This window comes from Calliopsis andreniformis, chromosome 2, assembly GCF_051401765.1.
Source record: "Calliopsis andreniformis isolate RMS-2024a chromosome 2, iyCalAndr_principal, whole genome shotgun sequence".
NCBI classification, from domain to species: Eukaryota; Metazoa; Arthropoda; class Insecta; order Hymenoptera; family Andrenidae; genus Calliopsis; species Calliopsis andreniformis.
In genome coordinates, this window is record NC_135063.1 from 4,596,585 (window position 1) to 4,623,784 (window position 27,200).

Genomic DNA, 27,200 nt, shown 5'->3' on the forward strand with positions numbered 1-27,200 from the left:
GAACAACACTTGTGATCCCATTCCCCAGACGAAAAGGATACAATTGTAACAATTTAGCAAACGGATGTCAGTGTGTCGTTTCAGAGATTCACCTATTTTACGAGTAGTTGAGAGCACGATGAAGTATCAAGCACATCTAACTGTTGATCAGAGGAGATCAAACCAGCAGCACGTCTCTGACGCTTTTGTTGGCATCGACGAATTCGTGTATCCCCCCATATTAACATATCACGTCCCGGACCATCGCAGAATTTCGTAAAAACTGTTGTGTTAACAGGCGTATCGCTGGTATGGAGCCTGATAATTTATGGGCGTCGGTGTTCTTATCTTTTCCTTCTGTTCTAATAGCTACCTCGTAGCGTGTCATTTGGCAGTTGCACGATATATTGTCATATTGTAATGTAACCGTTTTTAAACAATAATCAAGTAATTAGGTATCAATACCTATTCTTTAAATACGCGAAGAATTAGATGTTAAATATAAAACGTTCCCTTTCATACTTTATTATAAGATATTCAAACTTAACAGGTCTGTTCCAATTAGTAATTATTGCTTACTTTCTAACGTGACAATCTCTACAAATTTTATTTGTGAAATTCGAAGAGATTACCTAACTTTCGAATTCGAGTCCAGCTGCTTTGGCTTCAGATAATTGCAAACGCACCGCAATTTCTCCTAAGTTAGTTATGAACATTTAATAGGGCAATTCGCAAAGTGGAACATTGCTAGTGGCTCCAAGTCGGGGCAAACTATTACCAGCTGTGCACTACCGATGGGCTAATTAGAAATGCCGCGATCGCAGTTTCCTGTTTACACGGCAAATATCTCGCAAACCGTTACGCAAACGGATCGTAGCTTACAAATATTTATGGCAATGAAGTGTGTAGTTGTAATACACTTTGGCCAACGTAGTGTATCGTTGGCGTGTAACGAGCGAAACTCTCGACTCGTATGGCATTTTTATTTCTCTGGCTTTGTTTGTGCTTGTTTTCCGACCGAGATAACATTCGCGGAATTTCACCATCGTAAAGTAGATCTTTTGAAATCTCTAGGCCGCGTGTGGCACAGATATCAGGTCAAGAGTAATGGATCACTTGCATAGAGCGTGGAAACTGTAATAATCACATCTGCAGTTATTAAAATTTATTTAGTATATTAGTTTCAGATTTTTGTATCAGGAATTGGGGTAAGATTCACAGAGATATGTACATCAGGAGTTAATTCCTTTCACAAACAATTATAATATTTCTCTTTAGTAAACAGTTTCAAAAGAGGTGGTCCATGATCGTTATTTGAGTAAGAAAAATGCTCCTCTTTTAGGAGAAATTCTGATGATGCTTTGAAGATTTTTTATTCTCTTTTAATCTTCTTATACCTTTATCTACTTAACAATTTTAAATTCGTAGACTAACTCGGTCTAATTTACTAATTACTGTTCCACCCTTTATTCTCGATAATGGCTTGAAAATCCATTACGTCAGTATCGTTGCGTTCTAATTACTCAAAGCAAAACAATGCCCGTTCCATTTGACTAGTGTGCACTGCAACCGAAAGTGACCTTAATTTTTAGCTCATTTCGTTCGAAACGAACGAGTGAGACTTAATTTTATCTCAAGGATAAGGAAAAGAATATTCACAGAAATCAGTAGCCATAACGTCTAAATTTCTTTCTTATACTCACTTTTCCGTTGCAAGGCATTCTCATACTGACATTTCTGTAGATACAGTTGGTATGCAAACTTTGATGGATAGTTGTAAAAATTGCGCAACTTTCTACATGCGAATCGATTCCTATAAAAAGAAGCATATTCATGTAAGTGAGTTTTTAAGTTCGCGGAAAATTCACTCTCTAATATGAGCAATTCAGTAGCTCTATTATTCACGCTGTTAGCGTCGTCTACTCTCTGTATAGGAATCGTACCAACTCCTGTGATCTTCACTAAATCGGGGACCATAAGAGGGGAAATATTAGAAACAGTATGGCACTCTGTTCCCTATTCTTCGTTCAAAGGTATACCTTACGCGATGCCACCGCTTGGAAATCTGAGATTCAAGGTATGGGAACTGTATGTAGCACGAATTTAGCACTCCTCTGAGTTATTTTTAAGTAATCATTGCAGCCTCCTATTCCGGCACAACCGTGGAGGGGCGTGCTGAGCGTCACTAAAGATCCCAATACCTGTCCTCAAGTAGACATTAACTATGGCTACATTGGGGATGAGGATTGTTTGTATCTAAACGTATACACTCCTGAGGTAACCAGCAGTACAATCTGAAGTACTCGTGTTTGCACTTGTATTAGCTATTTCAATTTTTGAAATGCTTCTGCGTAAAATTGTCAACAATATGTTAAGCGCTATTCCAACTGCCGACTTACCAGCCGTATACAGTAACTTCTAATACTTATAAATGTGGTTTCCTCCTGTTCACTTCAGACGAACTTTGCACCCTATATGGCGCTAAAACCTGTCCTCGTATGGATTCATGGTGGCGCCTTTGTCATTGGCTCTTCCAATTCGACACAATACGGACCAGATTTCTTCATGGAGCAAGATATCGTAGTGGTCTCTGTGAATTATCGTCTCGGAGCTATTGGTAGCTATAGTTTATCGTCGAAAATCCTCTCGTGAATTCTTCTATCACATGAGATTCCTTGAGTAATATAAATATAGTGCCAATAAATTACTTTGGCATAACAACAACGTAAACTTAAATATTTTAGGATTTCTGTATATGGATCATCCAGAAATATTAGGCAACGCGGGTTTGAAGGACCAAGTTTTAGCGCTGAAGTGGGTACAGGACAATATCGCCGCATTTGGAGGTGATCCAGAGCAAGTGACACTTGCTGGGCAAAGTGCTGGATCCTCCTCTGTGCTGCTTCACTCATTATCTGAAAAATCGAGAAGTATTGCGTTCAGAAAACTTTTAACATTGCTTTGCCTATTCTCTGGCTCATTAGTTGCCTTTGTCGATAGATTTATACCATCGATCTATCGCTCAAAGTGGCTCACCATTGGCGTGGCTATACCACGCTCCGAGCGATGCGCTTGAAAGTGCTCGGGAACTCGCAGATTACCTTGATGCATTCTCCACGGATCCCGATGAACTCGTGAGGTTCTTTTACAATGCTCTCGCTAAAGATCTTGTAATGGGGGCAAATGAGATGGATGCTATGCCGGCATACGTATGAAATTTATTTTTGTTTCTCAGTGGTAGTGGTTTGTGAGATAATACAAGAACAGAGTGCTATACTACTTTTGTTATGATGTGTAACCGCAGGTAGGTTTGAAATTTAAACCCACCAAGGAGAATGCCGCGTTAGCCGCCCCTGAAGATCTATTTTTGACAGAGTGTCCCATTAGTTTGTTCGCGACTGGGAATTTCAAGAAGCACGATATGATTTTGGGGTACACTAGTAATGAGTTTGTTAGCTTCACGGGACGTAAGTGAACAGATTACTGTGCTTAATGTACTTCTTTTACGATAGTCTGTGCTTTTATTTTGAAATATTGCAGCCATTTTTGCCGCAGTCAACACAACAAACCCGATTTGGAGCAATTTAAATCCATTTTTCTCACCCATGTATAACGCGATGTCCACGATTCTGAAAGGCATAGCAGGGGTAATAATTTTAGCTATGCTATTTACTCTATAGACAGTTTAATATTAAATGCATTGAAAAAGTGCATTGAAAAATGCATTGAATATAATTTGAAATATAGAAGTAAGAAAATATTGATATAATTCTTGGCTGACAGACATTTTCAGACTTCAGCTTTAAGGGTCCCATAGACTTTCAACAAAGACTGTTAGCGTTGTACAACAAAGACCATCCCATTTATTATTATATGCTGTCGTACACGTCACAATATCTTACTCACGTTGTTGACGAAGGAGTTCCGATAAAGAGTGGTACGATCTACCTTCTTATTCCTTCTGAGACATGAACTTCACATAATACAAGTTTCCCAGAACTGGTGGTATAAGTGGAAAAGGAAGGGGTGATTCTACACGAAAAAATAGGACAATGTATTGTACTTCGTCTTCAATAGAACTAACTTTGAATTTTAACCACGTACTACTGTATCAAAATACAGTTATAGGCGTTCGAGGGGTAAACGGGGAAAGAGGAATGCTTCTAGCTTACAACAGACAGCCACTGGTCAGACCGAGAGTATTCCAATTCCCCTTACCTCGTATACCCTTCAAGTACCAAAAACTGTACTTACATACGCTTGTATTCAACCATAATTCAAACTCGATTTGCTCAGGAACGAAGCACGATAGCAAAAAATTTATTCTATATTTTCAACTTATTTTTTCATATAGAATCACTCCCTCTCCGCTTGTACCACCAGTTTTGGGGTACCCTGTATAGCAACAATCATAGACCTTCTGCTAATACAAATGAATACTTTTGTTTCAGGAACTGGCCACAATGACGACGTCGACATGCTATTTTATGTCAGCACACTGAACACACCCAAGGATCCTGAAAATCCTTACAACAAATTCAAGTTGAAGATGGTGTCTTTGTGGGCAAACTTCGTAAAATACGGGTACCTTACAGCTGTTATTCTCTTATAGACAGTAGCAGTAGGGATGGCCCTACTGGTTTAGTAGTTTATAAGGTTTCAAAAAACTTTCAGATTTTTAACCATTCTTTTCTTTGCTTATATTTACAGCGACCCTACGCCGGTCAATGCAAATCCTATAAATGGGGTAGTATGGGAGCCATCTGGGAGAGAGGGATGGTTACTCAACATCGACGAAGCGCCTGCAATGATGCATCGCAATGAAGTGATTAAAGAATCAATATTGCACACAGAACGAATTATGTATCGCATATTGCCCCGCATAAGCGGTTGCAATAGCATTTTCCAGCCAATCAGCTATGACACCCTCTTCCCTTCTCGATCCATTTTTTAATCATCAAGGTAATGGTTTCAGCTGCGTACAATAAAACACGTTTGATAATATTGACCTTGATTATATTACTCTACTGTCTCAAATAGGACCCTCCATCTTTAACTTCCTGTCTCGGCGAAACAGAACCACGAGTCTTTGAAGGGTAAGTTGTTTCTTTATTTTCTTTGACATGAGGAATATGCATGCTTTCATTTAACTCATTATTTTGGAAGATTCTGTATACTTTACTTCTCGCAACTAAAGCTGAGAGATTTAAGTGAATGAGTAAATTGAAGAGTTGCTTTGCAACTTTAAAGAAAAAGCAGGTGTAGTAGATACACATATATTGATAGTCAAACCGTGGTTCGCGAACCACATGTGACCTTTTTAAATACCTATTGTGGCTCCTTGGTTTTAGAAATCCTTCTAGGGAAATTTTCTGAGAAAAATCCACCTCTATTTTCACCCCTCGCACCCGAATACAAAAGCGTCTTTAAGAAAATTCGACTGAGGGTAAAGTAAAGTAAAAAGTAAAAAAATTTTACTTTAAAATGAGCCTAGATGCACTGCCGTACGATTTTTTCATAAAGTTACAACAGCTCAAAGAGTGAAAATTTCTCTGTCCAAAATTAGTGATCCTTTAATTTTGGTTAAATGTATAAAATACTGTTTCAACATAGGATGTGACTTTTGAGTATTTCTGATAGGTGAAATATGGCTTTGATTATAACAGATTTTGGTCACTAGTGATATACATACATATATGATTCAATTGACTATAGGTGTACATATACATACATATATTATACATGTATACATAACAATAGTGGCAATAACAAGTTTTACACGAGAAACATTTCCACCCGCCTTTGTAGTCTCACTATGTACACAATATGTATGATTTTGTATATATTACATAAATTAGTGTACAAATAGTATTTACATAAATCATAGAGCGCATAACCATTCTCTAAATAGTGTTCCTGTAAATATTATAAGGCTACAATAAAATTAATGAATAGAAAAAAATTAGATTGTGTGAGAAAACATACCTTTAATTTTTTGATAACATTTAATCGGAAATAAGGTTTCTCCGTTAGGTCTTCCAGACTTTCTAGATATAATTTTTTACATTCTACTGTTGTTATTACGAAAATTAAAATAAGTGATAAAGCTATTAGTCTCATCTCTGCAAACAGTAGAAATGAGTGAAAAACTTACTTAACATATCCTGTTACATTTCTTATTCTACTCAGCTGACATGACTTGTATAAATTATTTAACTAACCTGTTGATAAGGTAAATCACTCAACTAACTGAATTCGCGTGTCATATTCAACTTGCTTTAGTTATTTAACTAAACTCACGCAATGAACCTGTTTTACTTTTTGTCTTATTCAATATGGTCACGTGTACTAGATCACAATTTTTCTTCACAATGCTCGTTCAGTACATTTTTTCATACAATTAATTTACTTTCTTTAATATCTTTGAGTATACTTAAATAATGTATATTATTCAGCACTTCTGGTTTACCCCATTTATATTATTTACCTCTTTCCTTGAGCCATAATCGAAAATTCGTACGTATAAAAGTATGAAAAAAGCAGCAAATTTTCTATTTAGAACACATTTATTTTAGTCAGCTAAAAGTCATTGTGTGTGGTATAGAGCTTAAAGCTAGAAGCGTTTCTACAATCCCTATAATTTCTGAAGATCATTCATCGTAATTACTTCGACCTTTACATTAACCAATTAACAGGGCCTGCTTCGGGAACATGAGCTGCAAATACAGATTTACATAAAATATCCCATCTTAATTAATCTTTCGATGTTAAGACACACTATATCGTACCAATTTCCGAGCCAGGTTGTCTATTAGGGATAAGGATCTACGATCACGTCCAGGTTCCTACAAACGCGACCAGTGATATAGAACAATTATTGTAGTACACGTTCCTTTAACCCCTCGACCTCGGCACTTCTTACGAATCATGTTTTGTTTTTCAAATAATAATCCTCGGCTATTATTGCTTCAATGTTTTATTAGTTTGATACTGACATGCACAACAATACATTTTCTACATATTTTTTCTACACGATGTTACGCAGAAAGTTTTTTAACAACGTTTCACAAATAATGAATACCACCGCCGTGCAGAGAAAGTGCCATCTTCAAGGAGTTAAATCTATCGAACAAAATATATTCACACCTTGTCTTCCCGAGACTTGTTGCCGTTGCCGTTGTTGTTGTTCTCGTTTGGGTCGTTTACATCACGTTCATCAATTTCCTGCAAATGAAATAAGTAACACATAATATTCGTATGTAAATGTACTGCTACTCTTATTATGGAATATATTTATTTACCAAGATGTCTTCATCGTCGTCGAGGTCTGGATCGGCGACATCACGTTTGTTTGGCTATAAAAAAATGAGGGACATGCAAAAATTGTTATTGGTAAAATCGGCGTTGCTGCTAAGATGAGAAGAGTTTCTTTACCGGATTGTTTGGGGGTGGGTTGTTTTGTGCTTGGTTGGTAATGGGTGGGTTGGCGACATCACGACGACGGAGCCCCTGCAAACGCGAAATGTACTGTACAGTAATTGTTCGCTTGAAACAGTGTCTTAATATTGAGTCGGAATAAGCATTACTGGGAGGTCTAAGGGAGATTCATCGGAAGCACCAGGCTTAACGAGTCCACCCAAACCAGGAACAACATCGAGACCAGGGACAGCACCAAGAAGGTCAAGTCCAGGAAGACTTCCGACAACATCGAGCCCAGGAATACCGCCGACAATACCCGCAGCATCTCCAATGGGTAGCTTTAATTTTGTATCAAGTTTAAGCGAAGCCAAAGCTAAGGCAATTGCTTTCGCTATTACCAGACCAATCAATTCTCCGACAGCATTGCTGCCTGTCTGTTATATAAAAGCAAAAGACATGTAGAACCAGGGTTGCCACAAAAATTTCCTCCTTGGGTATATTGGGGGAAATTGAAAAGTGGGGAAGTAAAAACAGGTGTCCTATTATTATATTGGTATTGGCCTTAGACCCAAGGGAGACCTTGACAACACAATAGGACACCTGATAGTTCTTTCCCCATCTCCTAATTCCTCCCACTATATCTAATGAGGGAATTCGTGCGGCAACTCTATGTAGAAAATTCATGCATTCTCAAGAATTTTTAAAAACCATTGGTGGACACTTTGATTAATAGCGTTTGTTGCATTTGAGAAGACAAGCGTTATATGACATACCTTAGCCAGGAGGTTACACTGTACTCCCGTCATAACGAGGACAGCAACACTCAGAAGGACGAAGTACTTCATGGTTCAAGCTTTCAGTGTGCTCGTTGCTTGGAGAATCCTCAAAACAAGACATGTTGAGGGCAGTCCCACGCTGGCTTATATAGTCCAAAATGCAACGTAAATACTGTCACTTGGAAGAATAATATTCCAAACATTGACCATTATATTGTGTTCCACGTGGAACGATATATGTCGCAATTAATTTTGACTTAAAAGAAATTTATTGATTTAATAGATTGACGTCGCGATTAACCTTCACTTACGAACGATTCAATTGATGATTATTATGATAGGTAGCTTTCTAGGAAAAGTGTCTGATAGAAGGTATGAATTATAGTAGGAAATTGAAACACAGGTGGTCGGTAAATCAATTGCTTCATATCACACATTCTTATTGGTTTTGTGACACAGTATTTTATTTATCAAAAGTCAATGTGGAGTTTCATTTTTACGTTTTGAGAAATTTTTTATTTTTAGTTTTTAGATAAGAAAATTGTTAGAGAACTGTAGTTATTTATACTGTTTCATAATATTTTTTTAATTAAATATAGGCGAAGGAGACATTTACTGGCATGAATAGTTCTAAATGAAGATTTTGTAGGAATTCATTTCTCAAAATATCATGTTCCTCTGTCTTCTGAAACTCTTCTTATTCCTTGTTCAATCTTTCTATACTTTGCTCTATAGTAGGTTGCAGTCTTTTAGGCGAGTAGCTCTCAGAAGTTATTACAATTTAATACCTATAAAAAATAGTAAAAAATACTATAATTATATGTATAATTGTTTTATGTGAACATATAGAAAAACTAAAAGCTTGCACACTATAACTATAAATTTAAAACTTTAGAGACAAGTTTTTGAGTAGAATATAATTACATTCGTCACAAAATTAAAGGAGCATTAAATTTTGATCGAAAGATTGTCGATCTTTGAATTACTGTAACTTTGTTAAAAGAATGCGTACAACAGTTCACTTAGACTCATTTTAAAAAATGAAGTCGCTACTTTCATACTCGAGGTTTGAATTTTCTCCTATATTTTTTTATATTAAAAAGACGAGGTGGGAAATTTTTCTAAATTTTACAAATTTAATCGACTTACAACTTTAACCTTCTTCTACAATCCTTTTTACACTGAATTTGTAGAGGGAAACCTTTACAACGACCTTCTAAAAGTTAATCCATTACCTGCGATCATTTTGGATTCTTAAAGCTCTATAAAAGTCATACCGTAAGATATACAACAAAATGTATTAGTCAAAATATTTTACTCTATCGTTGCATTCCAATGTATCTGTAAAATTACAGTCATCTGATTATTAGTTAAGCAAATAGGTATGTTAACTTTAAATTAATATTATCTCAAAATTGAGACAAAATAGATATGTATTTGGTAGGACACTTTGTGTTCTGTTGGAGTGAGCCACGAGCTTTTGAAAGATTCTATGATTCTTTCTTCTTTTCTAAGTTGAGCGATGGAGCAATATCTTCATATTTTGGACATATTTTGTAGCTCGATTGTGATTTTCTTAATTTATTGTCAGTCATGGTAGTTTTGAAAGACATTAACAAAGATACCCAAAGCATTAGATTAACGAGTATGGTATACGAATTGTCCAACATGTATAAAAAATTTGACATGTTGTTCAACATGTATCAAAGATATGACTCTATATGACAAAATAGGATGCAAATGAAAAATGATAAAGTTGTGTACAGTGTTCCAGAGTTATTCCTTGTTAAGAAAACGCCTGAAATAGATGCGCGTGAAATATGTCTGACTCGGGATGAGACTCATTCTACTGTCGGCGAGTATTCAGCAGGTCAGACAGTTAGACAGCGAAGTTAGTAGAATAAGATCCTAGACAAACATTTCACAGATGTTTTAGTCGTTTTTTCTACAGCAACTATTAATTTCTGACATTTGTTGGATACGCTATTAACATAATATACAATGTATTTTAATTTATTTTTTATAAATTTTCTATTTATATTTACATAATTTTGCTTATACTTGCAAACATAAAGTACAGAGTGCCTAAAAATTATACATATACATATAATGACTACCATAGAAGTATTCCACACCCCTGAATCGGTGGAGATCTGTTAAAAAAAATGTACCGCAAAATTGTTCTTGACCTAGAAAATTCTTCTAGGTCAAATTCTTTTTTCATTGTAGCACGTTCTACTCCTCGAGAGGATTAAAAGTGTGGCAGAGTCCATTCTCTTGAAGAATGATGTTAAAGTTTCAGTTTGTTCTTAGATTGATTTAGGTCCAGAAAGTTTACCAATTTTCATGTCTACCCCTCGCTTTACTTCCTAGATATTGTTTTGTATTAATCGGAGGTATTGAAGTTATTCCTGTATTTTAATTTTTATCCGCCTTTTTTTAAATAACCAATGGCTATTTTGTTAAATAACTTAATTAAACTTAATGAAAGCACACATTTCACTAATCTTATATAATTTATTTCATTAATTTAAGATACTAAACTTAATTGACACAATTAACTTACTCTACTTCCTTGATTGTTTTCGGACTTATTGTTAGGTATCTAATCTCATAAACTATTTTTTATTTAAATTCAAGGAAGGGACACGAAGGCTTGAAATTGAACAAAAAGTACAACAAACTTCTGCGAGGTATTACTGTATTTCAATCAACTACAAAGCAACATAAAGTCTAAAGTGTATTTATATCTTTTCGCAATCATTTTCTTCGACGCAGTAGTCATTTTTCCGTGCATCCATCGACAATTAGAGCAGTTGTTGTTTAACCTCTTCTGTCTTGTGGGGGCACTGGAAATGCAACAGATAACATTAGTCGATCCATTTTTAAAGACTTACATCCAATTTTAAGTTAGATCGTGTTTTATATTTATTCCGCATATATCATACATTTCTTCCACAGCTTCTTGGGGGGTCCAGCTTTAAGCACGTCACGACGGTACCTCTGCAAAGTAATCTCATTGGTATTATAATTTCTTTAACAATTGCAATTAACGTTAAAGCACAATGATACTTACTGGTTGATAAGTTGGTGCGGGTGTGGGGTAAGTTTGGGCGGGTGTAGGGTAAGTTTGGGCGGGTGTAGGGTAAGTTTGGGCGGGTGTAGGGTAAGTTTGGGCGGGTGTAGGGTAAGTTTGGGCGGGTGTGGGGTAAGTTTGGGCGGGTGTAGGGTAAGTTGGAGCGGGTGTAGCGTAAGTTGGTGGTCTTGTAGCATAAGTTGGTGGTCGTGTAGCGTAGGTTGGTGCAGGTGTGTCATAAGATGGTGCAGGTGTGTCGTAACTTGGGGCGGGTGTAGGGTAAGTTTGGGCGGGTGTAGGGTAAGTTTGGGCGGGTGTAGGGTAAGTTGGCGCTGGTGTAGGGTAAGTTGGCGCTGGTGTAGGGTACGTTGGCGCTGGTGTAGGGTACGTTGGTGCTGGTGTAGCGTACGTTGGTGCTGGTGTAGCGTACGTTGGTGCTGGTGTAGCATAAGTTGGTGCAGGTGTATTGTATTCTTGTGCAGGTGGGACATATTCATTTACAGGTGGAACGTATTCTTGTACAGGAGGAACGTATTCTTGTACAGGAGGGACGTATTCTTGTACAGGTGGGACGTATTCTTGTACAGGTGGGACGTATTCTTGTACAGGTGGGATGTATTCTGGTACAGAGGGGATATAACTTGGCACACTGTTTTCGCAACTACTTTGGTAAGGTACAGTGTAGACAGGACTTTCCACGGATTCCTTTGAGACATCATGTACAGCCTTCAACTAGAACAAATGTTAAGAATTCATTACTTTAAAAATTCCTATAATAGTTTTAGTAACGCACAGTTTAGCGAACTTGGTAACGTCTAAGACATTATTGACAGAAATATCCTTGGCAATGAACACCTCGGTGATTAATACCTTAGAGATCAAAAGTTTATCTAGCAGTCCCTTGGCGGCGAGACCTTTTTTGAGGAGATCGTGGCCAGATGAAAGTCCTGAGTGTAAAGTTTTGCTGGCTAAGTGCAATCCTTTGTTGGCTAGTTTTTCTAAGAGCAAACCCTGGGCGGCCAAATCTTTTGCAAGTTTTCCTGCCAAAACCAATCCCTTAGAGGCTATGAGATTGTCAACCTCTGCCTTAGCGATCAAACCCTTGGAGAGCAGACCCTTGATGAGCAAATCCTTAGCGCGCAACTCTTTGCCAATCAAACCCTTGCTGAGCACGTCCTTGGCATGCTTGTTCTTGCCTACCACGTCAACGAGATACACGGTCTGGACATGGACCGGAACAGGGTAGACTGGCCTTTGTACGATCAAACGCTTGCCATATGCTCCTTTGATGATCAGGTTCTTGTTGATCAATTTTTCAGCAGGCAACTTCTTGGCGATCACGTCCTTAAGCTGTAAGTTACCGAGAACTTCCGGGACGATATATCCTTTAGAGATCATATCTTTATCGAAAAAGTGCTTGGCGGGCACTTTTTTGCCGAGAAGGACCTTGGCGGGCACATCCTTGGCGATCAAGTCTATGATGCGCACATTCTTAGATAGCAGGTCCTTGTGGAGCAAGCCTTTGCGGATCAGATCATCGTCAATGAAGCTCTTGGCAGGCAAGTCTTTGTTGATCAAGTCCTTAGCAAGCAAACTCTTGCCACCAATATTAGAGGGAGCGGCACTCTGCCAAAAGGACGATCAAGGGATAACTTGTATTCTCGGAGTAAATAGAGAGAAAGTATCGTAATGGTTATCTGTGGTATCTAGTTTTTGTGGTATTAGAAAAAGTTACTTGATCGAGTGTAGAAAAGTAGTTTTTAATAAGGTCCAAAAGTACTTTTTAAGCTCTTAATTATAAAACTCACCAAGCCGTAAACAACTTGACAGCTCCCAAATTGGACCAGGCAGGCAACGACAGCAAAAAGAATTGCGAACTTCATTTTTGCTATGAATGTTAGTACTGGAAGACGGACTCCGCAGAAGACACACTGAGAGCAGTTCGTGAATCGGTTTATATAGCTCGAAATACAATGCGCCATGTTATTACAGTAATAATTTTGTCACCTATAAGAGTAATGTTCCAAACACTGTCTATTGTACTACGTTTTACGTCAAACGAAACATTTTTCAATAATTAACCTTGATGTTGAAACAATTAGTAAAATCAACGAATATTGTTTTGCATGAAAAATGGTTGAAGGAAAGATTAACTGACAATTGGAAATTGAAACACAGGTGGTCAGTAAATTAATCATTTTACTGATGACGCAGATGGCACTCGATGTTTTGTTTATTGAAAATTGTACTATTTATTTTTCCTTTCACGATTTTAGTAAATTCAGAAAAATATTAATAGAGGGGAAAATGATTAATAAACGTGACGTATATGATGTGAAAACTTTGGATAAATTTTTCTGTATGAAGTTCAAAGGAAGGTTGTACTTCGTAGTTTCTGAAAAGAGTTTTCGTGTTGTAGCTTGAATATTGTGATGTATAAATTGTGACGATATAAACGCCAAAATAATTATGCTTTTAATTTTCATAACTGATTGATACATTCAGAACCGCAATTATAGTTTTAGAGGCTCTAGGCACAATATTATTATAGGGTCTCAAAAACACACGTCTGTTTTAGTTAATTAAATTCAAATATGTTTTCTTTTAAATTTATTGAAAATAAACGTCGACATGTGCATAATAATTTATTTTAATAAAATAAAAATAACACAGTATTAGTATTTAAGAAAATATAAAAATAAATCAATTCAAGTTTAAGTTAAAAAAGAAAATAATAACTAAAGTGCCCAATTAAAATAAACACGTCTATCGTATCAAGAGGCTGGGGCAACAAAATATATTTTACAGATTTTTTCTACACTAGGATATTTTTCATATTGTTTATAAGGAATAAGGATTCAAAGAATAGCCGCATAGAGAATAAGGCTCAACTTGCACCTAATGCGTATTATGGTAAATACAGACGTGGATACACTCAGGAAATAATTCGTATTTGCATTCCTAGCTATAGTTGTATAATCAGGGTGGACCTCGTTAAGATAGATTGGGTGTAACCTATCCCTCATTAATTCAGTCAAAAAAAAATCCTTATAACTATGATGGTCAAGTGAACTTCTAATAATTCTAGTATTCGTCTCAATGCTTCTGGTATAGGATAGGGGCTAATTTGCCCTTTCTTAGACGCTTGGTTGTGGTGTTTACGTGGAAATGGATAGATATGCTCAATGAAAGAATGTATGGGTACTCCCCAAAGGTGCCTTGAGGAATACGGGTTAGAGCAACATTAAATGATTGTAGTTATAACTATCTGGTATATAGGTATATACTATATGGTATTCTTACAGATAACCAGTCGCATAAACAATGCATAATATTAAATCTTTTTTAATGCAGGAATCTTCGTTTATTAAAATACTATTACAGTGATTACAGTATACCCATTAAGAACATCACAATATCAAGATATACATATATTACAAAATACAGTGATGCCTTGGAAATTGTCCAGAATTTTGCCTTGGAAATTATCCTTCGATTCCCACCAGTTTTTAGAACTGACTTCATGGAATCAGCCTGTAGCATTACGTATTAACAATAAGATATATGAAAAAATTTATTCAAAGCCCATCATCTCACAGTCAAAGATGTTTATTACAATAAATGACAAGGTTCATCTACCTCATTCGCACTCAATGGAGAAAAAATATATTCAAAATTTCCTAGATCTATCTGCCTTCAAAATTGACTAGACACCGTCCCGAATCGAGGCCAATTTCCAAGGCAGTATTGTACTTTCAATACAGGAACATTTTATCAATTTGTACGTATTCATACTAATTGAAGATGTGACAAAAAGAAAAAACACTTAATAATGTACATAATCATACATCAGAAGTAAATTCTGAATTTCAGTTGAAATGTAACAGACGAAAAGGATTCAGATTTTCAAATTTCAGGTATTGTGGCATATATTTACAAAAATTTGAAAAGTTTCCCTTTCTTTACTTTTTCGGGATAGTATCTACCAAATTACTTATCAAATTATTCATAACAGAAGCATCTTGTTCGTCCTTTTCTCTAATTACACGATCACGCATTATAAATGTATTGTAATCAATCTCCAGTTGCAAACCTTCCTTCCCTGAAGGTAACCATCGTATTCCAATGGTTTCTTCGTTAGGAGTTGGGTCCCTAAAAATTAATAAACAAGAGTAGACAGCTTTCGTTTCAAACTTCGCAGCGAAGAACTGCGCATCAATTATAATTTGTGTGCACGACAGCCACGATGCACTTTGCCTATTACAACCTAATAAATCTCTATTTACCCATATTTTGCAAAATTAGCCCACATTCTGACAATTTTCTTGCGGAACTGATTGTACGGTACCTCTGGATTAGTAGGAGAGTTTATTGGCAAATGGAACAGAAGATTAATATCATCGCCATGAGATGTACCTAAAACAATCATTATCAGTGTGTTCGTTAATTAAACAAGGCTTGTCAAGAAGTGTTTAAAATATGCACTTTATCGCAAAAGAATCCAGTTACCATTTATATTTGGATTAAATATTCTATGCAAATTGTATTTAGTATCGTATCTCAAATAATAATAATAAACAGGTATGTCATCATTGTGCTGAACTAGGTACCTCTGAGTAATATCGATTGGGCCGCTGAAGTAATCAAACGATGCTTTCTGTAAGTTGTATAAGGGGTTAATGACTGCCTTTGTCAGTGCACCTACATATCGCACGTATACTTCAAAAGTGACACAACTCAAAAAATGTGTACTTGTTTAAAGGTCCAAATTAAAGAATATGTTCAAAGAATTCTTCAAATGTAAATTACAAATTATTTAAATAATAACAAGAAAATCATTCAATGCAAGTAACATATAACTATTTTTTAGGCTAATTATTCAAGTAAGATAACTTATATTAACTAAAGCTACTCTTTATGTTAATATAATATATTCAATATATAATTCTCTCCTAAACTCGTAAATAGTTTTTTACTTCCCCTGAAAAACAATCTTTTTAAGTTGTTTCACTTTTGTAATACATGTACGATATCATGGTTCATTATTTACCTTTATTATTTCCCATATAGTAGCATTTGCAATTCGATCAAGCTGGCTTTCTACTACATCTCCAAATTTCCTAAGGAGTGGGTCAGTTAGTCTGTATGTCTGTTTAGCTGCCAACTGCCGCGCAATATCCAACGCTAAAAAATCCAATGAGAGAAATAAACAAGTAGCATATTTTGAAAATGTAAAACAAAGGTATCACACACATTGTAAAAATTACAGACATACCTAAAGCAAATACGAGAGCCTCATCCTTAGTGAACCCCATTAATACAGGCATCCGTTTGAACTTGCTGGTTTTTAATGTTGTTATGGGACACTCGCTGATGAAACTAGTATTCGTACGTAATGTTTCCGTCGTCACTACAAATGGCGCAAACAGCGGCATCTGCTCACAAGAAATTGATAACTGTATTATAGAATCTCTAACGACCAACGTTTTTACCTCTAGTTACCTGCCAGTTAAAGTTAACTGGAGGTTCAGGTACATTGAGTCTCATCGATGGGTGATCCTCTGTTGGGCTAGTGGCGTTGCATCACTTAAAATGACAATATTAAGTTGATGCTCAGAAACAGAATTAATGGATTTTTGAATGATCATTTATCAGCTAATATTCATCATTTGTGCTTTGAAGCAAGCTCAATATTGATATTTTTGTGGTGTAACTAGTCTAAAGAGTCGCACATCAATATTCATTGTACCTGGACCTTCAGTAAACTTTAACTGGAAGTAAAGAAATCGGCCCTAAATCGTGGATAGAAATCATACCGGTAGAACTGCGTTGAGCATAGTGGAAGAAGCAGTTGTAATGTCCCTTAGATCAGCATTCTTCAGTGCGCGTAACAATTCTTGTACGTTGGAAGCTTCGATTTTCATACGCTCTCCGAGATTGAATGCTAGGCGACGAGCTTCTGCTGACGTCTGATACGACCATGTAGACAAGGCTGTGCCACTTTGCAAAATGACTTGTTGAAACAGACCTAAAGAGCCAGGAGAGACATGTTTTATGTAGAAAGGTTCGTAGTGCTATTACAGAGAAGTACCACCAATCTGGAGTTAACAAGTTTTGAACGATCAAGTTGGGAGACGACTTCTACTGATCATGAATTACTTCATCTGAGCAGATCCTAAAGAGTACAACCCTTGAATGGAAAGAGTCGGTTTCCCTTTGAAGAAGCTAAAACTAGTCAAGTTCAGAATAAATAATAATAGATACAACGAGTCCTTGCCTTCAGTTCTCGGAGACAAGAGATGAAATGATACGGATGCGGCACCAGAACTCTCACCGAATATTGTGACCTTATTAGGATCTCCACCGAAGTAGGCAATATTCTTTTGCACCCACTCTAAAGCTAAACGCATATCCTTCAAGCCTTGGTTACCTTGAGCATCAGGTAGCCCCAGCGCCAGGAATCCTTGACAGAAACATGACGAACCCTTCGTATATAAACTCTGATAGACTTCTTAGATTGAAGACGATTCTTCAGTTACCAAGTGCCCCAAGGCGATAGTTGACAGTAACCAATAGCACGTCCTCTTCCATAAAAAAGTCGGGAGAGTAAAACCAGCGAGCTGCAAAGCCTCCTTGAAATCCTCCACCGAATATCCAAAACATCACTGGTCTGAGTTTTTTGATGTTTTCGAAATGTGTCTGTTAACAATTTTTAAATCGCTGTTTAATCAAATTCCACTAAAATCTACTAAGAATAGTATAGTATACAACCTATAACATGAATGGTACTTACTTCAGGAGTATACACATTCAGGTTCAGACAATCCTCCTCTCCGGAGGGGTAATATAGGAAAAAAGTTGCGCAGCTTGGACCATCCTCTATGGTTTTCTTCACTCCATGCCATGGATCAGATTCAATAGGGTCCTATATTTGATAAATAAAAAAGAGGTGAAAGGATCTTTGGGCGAATAATTCTGTGGATGTAAAGTAAAACGACCTATATCGTATTTTCAACAAATTTAAGTTGAGGCCTTAATTAAAATCTAAAATCTAGAATTTATATTTGCAAAAAGAGGAAAAGGCATTGAAAGAATTTTTTCACTTAAAAATAAAGGTTCAAGAAAACAGTAGTCTATAAAATAGTATTATAAATTATAGATAGTATTACTATTATAAATAGTATTATAAATACTATTTTATCGAAAATAAAAACATGTGACTTAGGTCATTTTGACTAGAGGTAAGTTTACACTACATGTTATGTAAAAAAGTTATATAACTTTGTTATATAATGTGTAGTATAGACCTATCTCTATATGTATGACGAAAGTGCAGTAGGATCCTATCATGACCTGAAACATAAACGAAGGAATACTCCAAATTCTAATACCTACTCAATCGGTACTAGATATAGTTTCACTTGAGTCATTTCCATGATCTAATTCGGTTTGAAACTTCATGCTTACCTTGAACCTAAGGTCTCCAACAGGTGGTTTTGCATATGGTATTCCTTGAAATGCTGAGAAGCTCTGAGAATGCCATATCGTTTCGAAGATTCTACCCTGAACGTACCCTTTGTGGGTTTCCACAACACTGGTAAACCTTTGACACTGTGCCGTCGACAGAAATGTTGTAACAATCAGAATGGGTATGTACATCAACATCACTCGTCAAGTGTAGAAAATTATACAATTTGTTTTTGCAACAATAGTATTTCAAATGTTAGCTATTGTACTTTATATTCAGTCAAAAGGCTTTCATAATTATCGACGTAGTGGACTCACGAATAGTAATTTCAAATGTTTCGAAAATAAATTATAAGTGGAATTGTGCCTATTTTAGAATTAAGGAAAGTGACAATGATTAATACAGAATAATATTATAGTTAGTTGTATGTATATTTAATTAATTTTAAAGCATAAGCAAATATAGGTGATGCAGATTTCAATTCGCATGTGTTTCTTTCGTCTCGAATCAATAGACACTTACTAGCAAAGTTAAAGCAGACCCTCGTACGATAACAAAAATTGACTAATACGTTGGAACGGCGCAGTTGTATTACTATAGTGCAGTTCAAAAACAATGATGTTAACACAAACCACGAGAATTCGAAGTTCTCACAAATGTATGATTTCCTGACAAACCGTAGCCACATACAGAGTAGTAGAGCAGCACAAAATAAATCAAATTTTTAAATACATAACAATCATAAAGATTATAAAAATAAGGTTGTTGCAGATCAGAAGTATGAACGCAATACTTTACAATTGCACAATTGTACACGTAAAATGTACGCTTATCATTTACCGCACTACCGCTTAGCGATCTGTCGCTTACTGTCTATATATATGGCCATTTCTTAAATTTAAAAAGCGGTAAACGGCAAGTGGAAGCGATAAGCATACACTTTACCTATACAATTATATTGTTTTCCTACTTGTTTCCACATTTTATCTCTGAAAACTGTATTTTTCTAATCTTTATGCTCAACTGTTGTATAGCCTATTTCATACAAATTTACATTTAGTTCAAATTAATACAATTCGATGAATATTTTCATATTTATGTCAGCGCATACTAGACACTATACATATTATTGTATATTAGTATTAATTACAAAAATTGTAATGGCTTATAAAAACAATCATTTCTATATCAATGTTTCCATAATTCTTTCTAATTGCTCAGCTGGCTAATAAAAACCTCTGATTGATGTTCAATAATTCATAACATGAGCAGGCACCTATAAATAGTGGAATATCACTTGGTAGGCACAGATTTGTATCAGTGTGTCATTCGACCTTCCGATAAAGCCAACTGTAATATTAACAAAATGTTGGGATAATTTTTTCGGCAGGATGTATGATATCGAGCCGTGAAAGTTTTAAATTTCTCATCATTTGTATGTCAGAACTTCTAATTTTCTATGGTTTACAGTTTTACATTTGTCACATAAACTACTAAAAGGAATAAAATGTATGCCTATCAGTATTATCTATTTGCAGAATTTTGAAGAGTTTCTATTCATTGCTTTAAAGTAGTATTTGTCATATTTTCTTCGAGACCTTAGATGACAAGAACATTTTCATCACTATTTCTCTCAGCCATGAGTAGACAGTAATTGTTTATGATACATTTTTTCGAATAATTCTGCTTGCTTTGTTATTACACGGTTACCCATCCTAAATGTATTATAACCAATATCTAGTTGGAGTCCTTTTTTTCCTGAAGGTAACCAGCGTATCCCAATCGTCTTCTCGTCAGGAGTAGGATCCCTAAAAAATCGTACAGAGTTTTCATTTCAAACTTTGCGCTGAGTAACTGCACAGCAGTCGTAGTTCGCTTGCGCGGCAGCTACTATGCTTCAAAGTCTACCAAAACCTAATCAGATTTTGCTCACCCATATTTCGCAAAATTCGTCCACATATTCACAACCTTCTTACGAAATCGGTTGTACAGCAAGTCAGGATTGGTAGGAGATATTACTGCGAAATGGAACATAAGACTAAGATCGTCACCGTGAGATGTACCTAGAACAACAGTCTGCAATGTATTCCTCAAACGAATTTGAATTAAGACAATCGTAACAGGTGAAATTCAATTACCATTCATATCTGGCTCTACTAGTCTATGGAGATTGTATTTAGTATCGTGTGACATATGATAATAGTAAACAGGTATGTCACCATTGTGGTGAGCAAAGTACCTTTGCGTAATATCAATTGGCCAATTGAAGTCTTGAAGTGATAATGCCTGAGAGACATATAAGAGATCATTGAGTACTTCTAAAGATGCATTAATATGTCATTACTGGTACACTGATTACCTTTATTTTTTCCCAGATAGTAGCATTTACAATCGGATTAATCTTGTTTATGAATAAATCTCCAAGATTCCTTAATCCCGGATCGGTTATCATGTATATCTGATTAGTTAGCACCTTCCATACAATGCTCATCACTGAATATATTCAAACAGAAATAGTCAAATGGCAGAACAAAAACGCATTAAACATTTACTATCGTTTACAGTGCAATAGGGAAATCTTGGATGTACCTGAAGCATACACGACCCCCTCATCCTTATTATATCCCATTAATACTGGAACACGTTTGTAGTTCCCGCTTTGTAATTTTTTAATGGGACTCTCATTTAAAAATGTAGTATTCATCTGGTGCGTTTCTATCGTCCCTATAAATGGCATGACTATCCCGAACTGTTCACAAAAGATTAATAACTGTATCATGGAACCCCTAAATCGTATATAGAAATCATACCGGAAAAAAAAAGGTGATCATAGTAGAAGTAGCAGTTATAATATCCCTAACATCAGCATTTTTCAGCGCATGTAACAGTTCTTCTTCGTTGGAAGCTTGGATTTGCATACGTGCTCCAAGTTCGAAAGCTAGGCGACGAGCTTCTGCTGGCGACTGATACGCCCATGGTGCCAAAAATGTGCCGCTTTGGAAAATGGCTTTATGGAACAGACCTGAAGAGCAAAACAGGATTTAAGTAGACAAGTTCGTAGTTTTACTACAGCGAAGTGAAGGTAACGAGTTTTACAAGATCAGGTTGAGGGGCGACTTTTACTGATCGTGAATTTACTTTATCCGTTCAGATACTAAGGAATTCAACCAGATCTACATTCGAACACTAGTGCATGAGAGATCCTCAAAGAAAAAGAGTCACTTTTCCTTTGAAGAAGTTATAACTGATCAACTTCAGAATAAGTGATAATAGATGCAATAAGTAATCCTTGCCTTCAGATTTCGGAGACAGCATGTGATATCCGACGGCTGTGGCACCAGCGCTTTCGCCAAATAATGTAACCTGATTAGGGTCTCCACCGAAGTAGGCAATGTTCTTTTGCACCCATTCCAAAGCTAGTTGCATATCTTTCAAGCCTTGGTTACCCTGAGCGTCAGGTAATCCCAGCGCCAGAAATCCTTAGTAGACGCAAAAAGAACCTTTCGTATGTGAACTTTAATAAATCTTGTAAATAGAGAACGTTCAATTACCAAATGCTCCAAGACGATAGTTTAAACTAACAAATACTACGTCGTCTTCGAGAAAGAAGTCGGGACCGTAAGCCCAGCGATCTGAAAATCCTGCTTGAAATCCTCCACCGAATATCCAAAACATCACTGGCCTGAGCTTTGTGATGTTCTTGAAATCTATCTATTAAGAATTTTCGTGACACGTTTTAATTAAAATTCAAATTAGACCCGCTGGCGATAGTATAATGTAGCATAACATGAATTATAGTACTCACTACAGAAGTGTACACATTCAAATACAGACAGTCTTCCTCTCCCATAGGGTAATATAGAAGAAGGGCTGCGCAGCCTGGATGATCATCTATGGTCTTTTTCACTCCGTCCCATGGGTCATGTTCTACAGGATTCTATATTTGATAAATAATAAAAAAGGTTACAGAAAATTTGAGTAAGTAATTATAACATTAAACGTGTAACAGTGATAATCTATGCTTTTCAGCCCAAGGTTGAAATTATCCATTTAAAACGAGTGATAAAATTTTATTAGTGAACTATAGCAAATTTTTTGTTGAAATAGCTGCTATTTAAGAAACTTCAAATTTCGTCTTTGATAGAAGTATTATATTTGACTGATTACCAATAGACATCAATTGTTGTCATTTTGTCTAATTCAGAATTCATCTGTAAACTATTTTAAGGAGATTGCAGTATTGCAATCATTTCTACATTCGTAGGAATATATTTAGAACACGTTACGTCTACAAGTATTGAACTTTTGAATGTTTCAACTAGATTCACCTGTCATCGCTCATACTAAAAAAAGTTAGATCATAGCCAACTTTTTAAGAAGACAAACTGAATTAATTGAAATAGAATTGTATTGAAATTTGGTATTGAAATATCCTATCACGAATTGAAATAGAATTTAAGGAATGTTTCATATTTGAATACTTACTCGTTCAAATTTGAAAAAATAACTAGTCAAAACATAATGCTTACCTTGAACCTGAGGTCTCCAAGAGGTGGTTTCGCATATGGTATTCCTTGAAATGCTGAGTAGGGCTGAGAATGCCATATCGTCTCGAAAATTCTACCCTGGATATAACCTTTATGGGTTTTCACAACATCGGTAAACCTTTGGCACTGTATGGTGGATAAGAAAGTTACAGCGACCAAAATGGACATATACATCATCATAACTTTTCTTGTAAGCTCTGTGCTATAACATTCGTATTTAGGTACATGTCGATTAAACGTTGGTAAAATATATAAAATGACAGAAGATTATCTTGCTAAGATAAAATTTTAAATGATGTACTTGATATTGAACTAAAAAGCCTAGTCAAGAGGCGACAATTTACAACTGATAATACAGAAAAAATTACTGCACTATATTGTAACGTAAATAGATAATAATAAATAAAATAATAAAATCATTAATATTTTCTAACTTCATTAATATCCACAATGTGATAGTAGCTGACGTACTGGGCAGACGAATAATAATTTTATATATTTCAAAAATAAATTATGGATAGAACTATGGTTGTTTTAGCAGAGACGAAAGTTGCAATGATTACAGACTGAAATAATTTTAAGAGTAAGCAAATATGGGTTAACACATGCGCATAATCGAGATCCAAATTCGACAAATTTCTTTCGTCTCAAATAGGTAGACACTTTTTAATATAACAGAAACGGACCGTTTTTAAGTAACGAAAAATAATCAATGCTCTAAGATAATGCAGTACTATTACTGTGACAAGTTCAACTTAATAAATAACAGTATCAAACCAGACGACAAAATCTAAGAGAAATTTACACGAATATTTTTTTTACGAATGCAGACTGTTATAAAGGATCGCTTTCAGATTTATGAACGAGACGCGTTAGGATATCTTCTTACCTGAGATTTTACAAAAACGCTCTGCAGTGATTCTTACTTTATCGGAAATCACTGCACTTCATGCTATCACTCACATGCGCGTACAAATCATTAATGATTCTTTACGTTTACACGCTTATTCGCTTCTCCTTCGCGCGTTCTCTTCAACTTAATGTTTCTGTATCCAATCACGTGTTATGTGTATTGCGCGAAATTCAAACTCTATCGTACTTTACCGCAGATGATGACGTGTGAAATGTTCTTCAATTTAAACGACCTTTAAAATAAAAGAGATCTTCCATCACGCTCTGGCAGAAAATTGATACAATAGGATTAAAAAATATTAAAATCTGGATTTTAAAACATTTCATGTTCTTTGCATGCAATTTCTGTCCACTTTTTTAACTCGAGTTTTTATCTTGTATTTTCGAGTAACGACAGAAACGAAGAACATAGGGGTAGAATTATAAATACAATTTTAATTAACATTTTTTTATTGATATTTAATTAGCACCTAAAGCCAGTACTCGGTTTTTAATATATTCTTTAAACAAATAATATTTTAAAGAACTGTCTATATAGTTGAACTCGTCATTAAAAAGTATGCAATTGTCCCATGTACATTTTTCTACACATAATTGTTTTCGAGATATTAAACCAAACAGATTTTCTATCACCAATTTTGGGGGTACTTTTCACCCCTTTAACATGAATGATAGCCAGTAAAGAAACATATGTATGTGTCGAATATTTTTGGCTATTCTACAGACCTGCCAATTTTATAGGGGCGTTTTACTGTAAGTAATGTTCATATATGCATGTATACTTACTATTTATACACATTAATTATGTATATTTTACAAATTATATATATATAAACATGAAGTTCACTAAGAAAAAGATATGGTATTCAATATTATAAATAGCTTCGTTAACATCAAATGTAATTTGAATGAACTACCAACAATGAAAACAAAATGTGAATCTTCTGGAAGGATGAAGGTGTTAAGATATACAGATACAATTAGTTGAGTATTCGAATTAATCACTGTGTAGGTTAGAATCCTATATATGATCCTAATTACACTTCCTATCGTACTGTAAATCGCAGCGGTCGACTAGTAATTATCTGGAATAGATAACATCAGTGCACGAGATTGATCAGCCTTTCATGCACTTCCTTCAATGTTACCTGCAGGGAATCAAGTGTTATAAATTACCACTTGTAATTATAAAACGCCATCAAATGTTTGTGTATTTTGAGGTGATGGTTACAAAATACAGCAGGTTTTCAAGTGCCTTATGGACTAATCCGTACAGTTTTATATGTCCATCGTATTTGCATAACTGCTGCAACTCTTATCAGAACTACAGTACATGTTAATGATTTAAAAAACACTTCTTATGAATAAGCAATAACTCCAAAATTATGTATTTAATAGAAATACTATTTCGTTTGAATATCTAAATTCATTTGAAGTCTCCTTATCTTCTGATATTTGAAACGAACATTACTACAGAGTAGTTCAGAGAAACAAGTTTTTAATAAAACTTCCTCATACTTCTTGCATTACTATTGATGTCACCGATTAATCCAGCATAAAAATCAGTCAAGAAGCAAAATTGTGATGAATCAGTGCCACATAATAGTTCTTGTAGAAGATAAAATGACGGCAAATTAAAGAAAACTAATTAGCTATACTTCAGATTTTGCATTATTTTTTACTAAAACTGTTTTGTAAAGCAAATAGGATAGATCGGTTGTATGAATATTTTAAAACTGATTTACATTTACCATACCGTGTAATTTTTCGGTTTAATTCTTCTTTCGGTTGGTCTTTCATTGACCTATTTCACTTACGTTGGAGCACTTTCCATTGACCCACACTACTTCTACAGTACGCTCACATTATCTCACCTGATGCTTATCTTTCATTAGTTGATAATTATTCTTTATCATATCAAATACACATGTACGTTTTTTAAAAACATAGTATTTTAAAAATTTATATTTTTTTCTAATTTTTCACTCGCTGGTTCGCTGCGTTTTATTTGGATTTCATCAACGTCTGTCTCTCAGCAGCCTCCCTAAATTCAACACGTGCGAACATCTATTGTTAGCCAGCGGAAAAGGGTATCGAAGTCGTTACTTTTATAATGGAAGAGCGAATACGTGACCGGCTGTATAGATTCTCTTCATGGCTCTCGTGCGGTAGCGACGAGTACCATTGGATATCACGTTCCTCGATGCTGAAGATGTTCCCAACCCTCCTTTGCTCTTACATGCGTCGCGTTTCAGGAAGTAACTATACTCGGCGTTTCAGCTTAATGAAACAAAGGAACTCGGAAAAGCAACAAAAAGGTGTTAACAAATGCCGCTCCACTAAACGTCTTTTTAAAGATTCTTTCCAGTTTTCTGCTATTATTGGTAACTTATTTTCTGCGCCTATTCTACGAGAAATAACTATCCATTATCAGTTCAAAAGGCAAAATCGATCGCAACCCAGTTGCAATAAGCAATTTATATTTTTCAATATTCTCCTGTCACGTCAGCTCCACGTGTATCATTTTTTAACCATAGAATTGCATTTCCCCCGCCATTCCTTGTAGTTACGTTCTTTTCCTACTGCTATTCATGCCAGAAAAAAACATGATAGGATGTGATAGTCAGCGTTACTCATTGACATCTATTAGACGAAGTATTATGAGTAGCTTACGTAAGTGACTATACGTACATATCCATAAAAAGTAATAGATTTATGAGTATTAAGAAGTTAGAAGCCAAAATAAAAATATTATCCTTGATTAGAACCAGTTTAATTTCTCTTGCTAAGTGTAGTTATTTCCTGTGATCATAATAATTACTAAAATAGCAATAAAAAAGGTCACGTATTATACAGGGTGTTTCACGTAATTAGGCCAGGCTATAGCTCTTAAACTATAAGAGATAGAAAAAAATGTCATTAGACAAACTTAAATAGTATCGGATGATTCGTGTTTCGGCGTATGTGTATGTCATATTAGTATGTCAATAAATGACGTTTATGAGCATGACGAAAACGACAAT

General features: G+C 35.5%; 4 protein-coding genes and 2 long non-coding RNA genes across 8 annotated transcripts; 1 reads left to right on the forward strand and 5 right to left on the reverse strand.

The window, feature by feature from the left end:
* Nucleotides 1-1,467: 1,467 nt before the first annotated feature.
* On the reverse strand, nt 1,468-2,035 carry LOC143188099 (uncharacterized). The gene is made up of 2 exons (XR_013003482.1): nt 1,923-2,035; nt 1,468-1,792 (listed from the first exon to the last, which is right to left on the reverse strand). It is a non-coding gene; the product is annotated as an uncharacterized LOC143188099 (long non-coding RNA).
* LOC143188086 (juvenile hormone esterase-like) lies at nt 1,843-5,492 on the forward strand. 2 transcript variants are annotated; one of them, XM_076392147.1, is made up of 11 exons: nt 1,843-2,056; nt 2,122-2,256; nt 2,437-2,596; nt 2,724-2,909; nt 2,980-3,188; nt 3,284-3,446; nt 3,520-3,626; nt 3,763-3,916; nt 4,431-4,563; nt 4,690-4,941; nt 5,020-5,492. In XM_076392147.1, exons 1-10 carry the CDS (start codon nt 1,856-1,858, stop codon nt 4,931-4,933), a joined length of 1,692 nt encoding a protein of 563 aa, XP_076248262.1. In that variant the 5' UTR covers nt 1,843-1,855; the 3' UTR covers nt 4,934-4,941; nt 5,020-5,492. The 2 variants fall into 2 exon arrangements, with proteins under 2 accessions (XP_076248262.1, XP_076248261.1); XM_076392146.1 differs by lacking the exon at nt 5,020-5,492 and having other exon boundaries at nt 4,690-4,987.
* An 88-nt stretch (nt 5,493-5,580) lies between these two features.
* On the reverse strand, nt 5,581-6,397 carry LOC143188095 (uncharacterized). Its single transcript, XR_013003476.1, has 3 exons — nt 6,201-6,397; nt 5,965-6,101; nt 5,581-5,895 (listed from the first exon to the last, which is right to left on the reverse strand). It is a non-coding gene; the product is annotated as an uncharacterized LOC143188095 (long non-coding RNA).
* A 129-nt stretch (nt 6,398-6,526) lies between these two features.
* Nucleotides 6,527-8,331, reverse strand: LOC143188090 (uncharacterized). Of its 2 annotated transcripts, none has more exons than XM_076392152.1 (7): nt 8,172-8,331; nt 7,566-7,736; nt 7,414-7,488; nt 7,281-7,334; nt 7,126-7,203; nt 6,768-6,824; nt 6,527-6,695 (listed from the first exon to the last, which is right to left on the reverse strand). In XM_076392152.1, the coding sequence occupies exons 1-7, from the start codon at nt 8,241-8,243 to the stop codon at nt 6,660-6,662; spliced, it is 543 nt and encodes a 180-aa protein (XP_076248267.1). In that variant the 5' UTR covers nt 8,244-8,331; the 3' UTR covers nt 6,527-6,659. The 2 variants fall into 2 exon arrangements, with proteins under 2 accessions (XP_076248267.1, XP_076248266.1); XM_076392151.1 differs by having other exon boundaries at nt 7,566-7,832; nt 8,172-8,324.
* A 2,527-nt stretch (nt 8,332-10,858) lies between these two features.
* On the reverse strand, nt 10,859-13,269 carry LOC143188085 (uncharacterized). The gene is made up of 5 exons (XM_076392145.1): nt 13,059-13,269; nt 12,121-12,876; nt 11,251-11,982; nt 11,123-11,177; nt 10,859-11,023 (listed from the first exon to the last, which is right to left on the reverse strand). The coding sequence occupies exons 1-5, from the start codon at nt 13,230-13,232 to the stop codon at nt 10,998-11,000; spliced, it is 1,743 nt and encodes a 580-aa protein (XP_076248260.1). The 5' UTR covers nt 13,233-13,269; the 3' UTR covers nt 10,859-10,997.
* A 1,584-nt stretch (nt 13,270-14,853) lies between these two features.
* On the reverse strand, nt 14,854-26,701 carry LOC143188333 (uncharacterized). The gene is made up of 37 exons (XM_076392540.1): nt 26,682-26,701; nt 26,441-26,584; nt 26,316-26,383; nt 23,248-23,300; nt 22,524-22,655; nt 22,270-22,429; nt 22,012-22,197; nt 21,529-21,740; nt 21,281-21,467; nt 21,078-21,211; nt 20,857-21,004; nt 20,652-20,781; nt 20,579-20,608; nt 20,368-20,526; nt 20,255-20,316; nt 20,195-20,211; nt 20,053-20,068; nt 19,945-19,994; nt 19,830-19,835; nt 19,689-19,753; nt 19,589-19,609; nt 19,451-19,510; nt 19,237-19,386; nt 19,023-19,084; nt 18,657-18,917; nt 18,558-18,603; nt 18,472-18,485; nt 18,319-18,383; nt 18,044-18,175; nt 17,790-17,949; nt 17,528-17,713; nt 17,067-17,278; nt 16,526-16,685; nt 16,301-16,434; nt 15,760-15,907; nt 15,537-15,666; nt 14,854-15,402 (listed from the first exon to the last, which is right to left on the reverse strand). Exons 1-37 carry the CDS (start codon nt 26,699-26,701, stop codon nt 15,213-15,215), a joined length of 4,110 nt encoding a protein of 1,369 aa, XP_076248655.1. The 3' UTR covers nt 14,854-15,212.
* Between the last annotated feature and the right edge of the window lie 499 nt (nt 26,702-27,200).

What these genes read in the sequence shown, in the direction of transcription:
- LOC143188090 (XM_076392151.1), bottom strand. Translation starts at nt 8,243, where the DNA reads ATGAAGTACTTCGTCCTTCTGAGTGTTGCTGTCCTCGTTATGACGGGA. An exon ending in ACCCACCCCCAAACAATCCG is followed by an intron (nt 7,335 to 7,413) that starts GTAAAGAAACTC and finishes ATTTTTTTATAG; the next exon opens with CCAAACAAACGTGATGTCGC. An exon ending in ACAAGTCTCGGGAAGACAAG is followed by an intron (nt 6,825 to 7,125) that starts GTGTGAATATAT and finishes TCGCGTTTGTAG; the next exon opens with GAACCTGGACGTGATCGTAG.
- LOC143188086 (XM_076392147.1), top strand. Translation starts at nt 1,856, where the DNA reads ATGAGCAATTCAGTAGCTCTATTATTCACGCTGTTAGCGTCGTCTACT. An exon ending in TAAACGTATACACTCCTGAG is followed by an intron (nt 2,257 to 2,436) that starts GTAACCAGCAGT and finishes TGTTCACTTCAG; the next exon opens with ACGAACTTTGCACCCTATAT. An exon ending in ATTATCTGAAAAATCGAGAA is followed by an intron (nt 2,910 to 2,979) that starts GTATTGCGTTCA and finishes CTTTGTCGATAG; the next exon opens with ATTTATACCATCGATCTATC.
- LOC143188333 (XM_076392540.1), bottom strand. Translation starts at nt 26,701, where the DNA reads ATGATACACGTGGAGCTGAC. An exon ending in GCTGTCTCCGAAATCTGAAG is followed by an intron (nt 21,741 to 22,011) that starts GCAAGGATTACT and finishes TTTGCTCTTCAG; the next exon opens with GTCTGTTCCATAAAGCCATT. An exon ending in GCTAATTTTGCAAAATATGG is followed by an intron (nt 15,403 to 15,536) that starts GTAAATAGAGAT and finishes ATTAATTTTTAG; the next exon opens with GGACCCAACTCCTAACGAAG.
- LOC143188085 (XM_076392145.1), bottom strand. Translation starts at nt 13,232, where the DNA reads ATGGCGCATTGTATTTCGAGCTATATAAACCGATTCACGAACTGCTCT. An exon ending in ATAAACTTTTGATCTCTAAG is followed by an intron (nt 11,983 to 12,120) that starts GTATTAATCACC and finishes CATTTGTTCTAG; the next exon opens with TTGAAGGCTGTACATGATGT. An exon ending in CAAGAAGCTGTGGAAGAAAT is followed by an intron (nt 11,024 to 11,122) that starts GTATGATATATG and finishes TTGCATTTCCAG; the next exon opens with TGCCCCCACAAGACAGAAGA.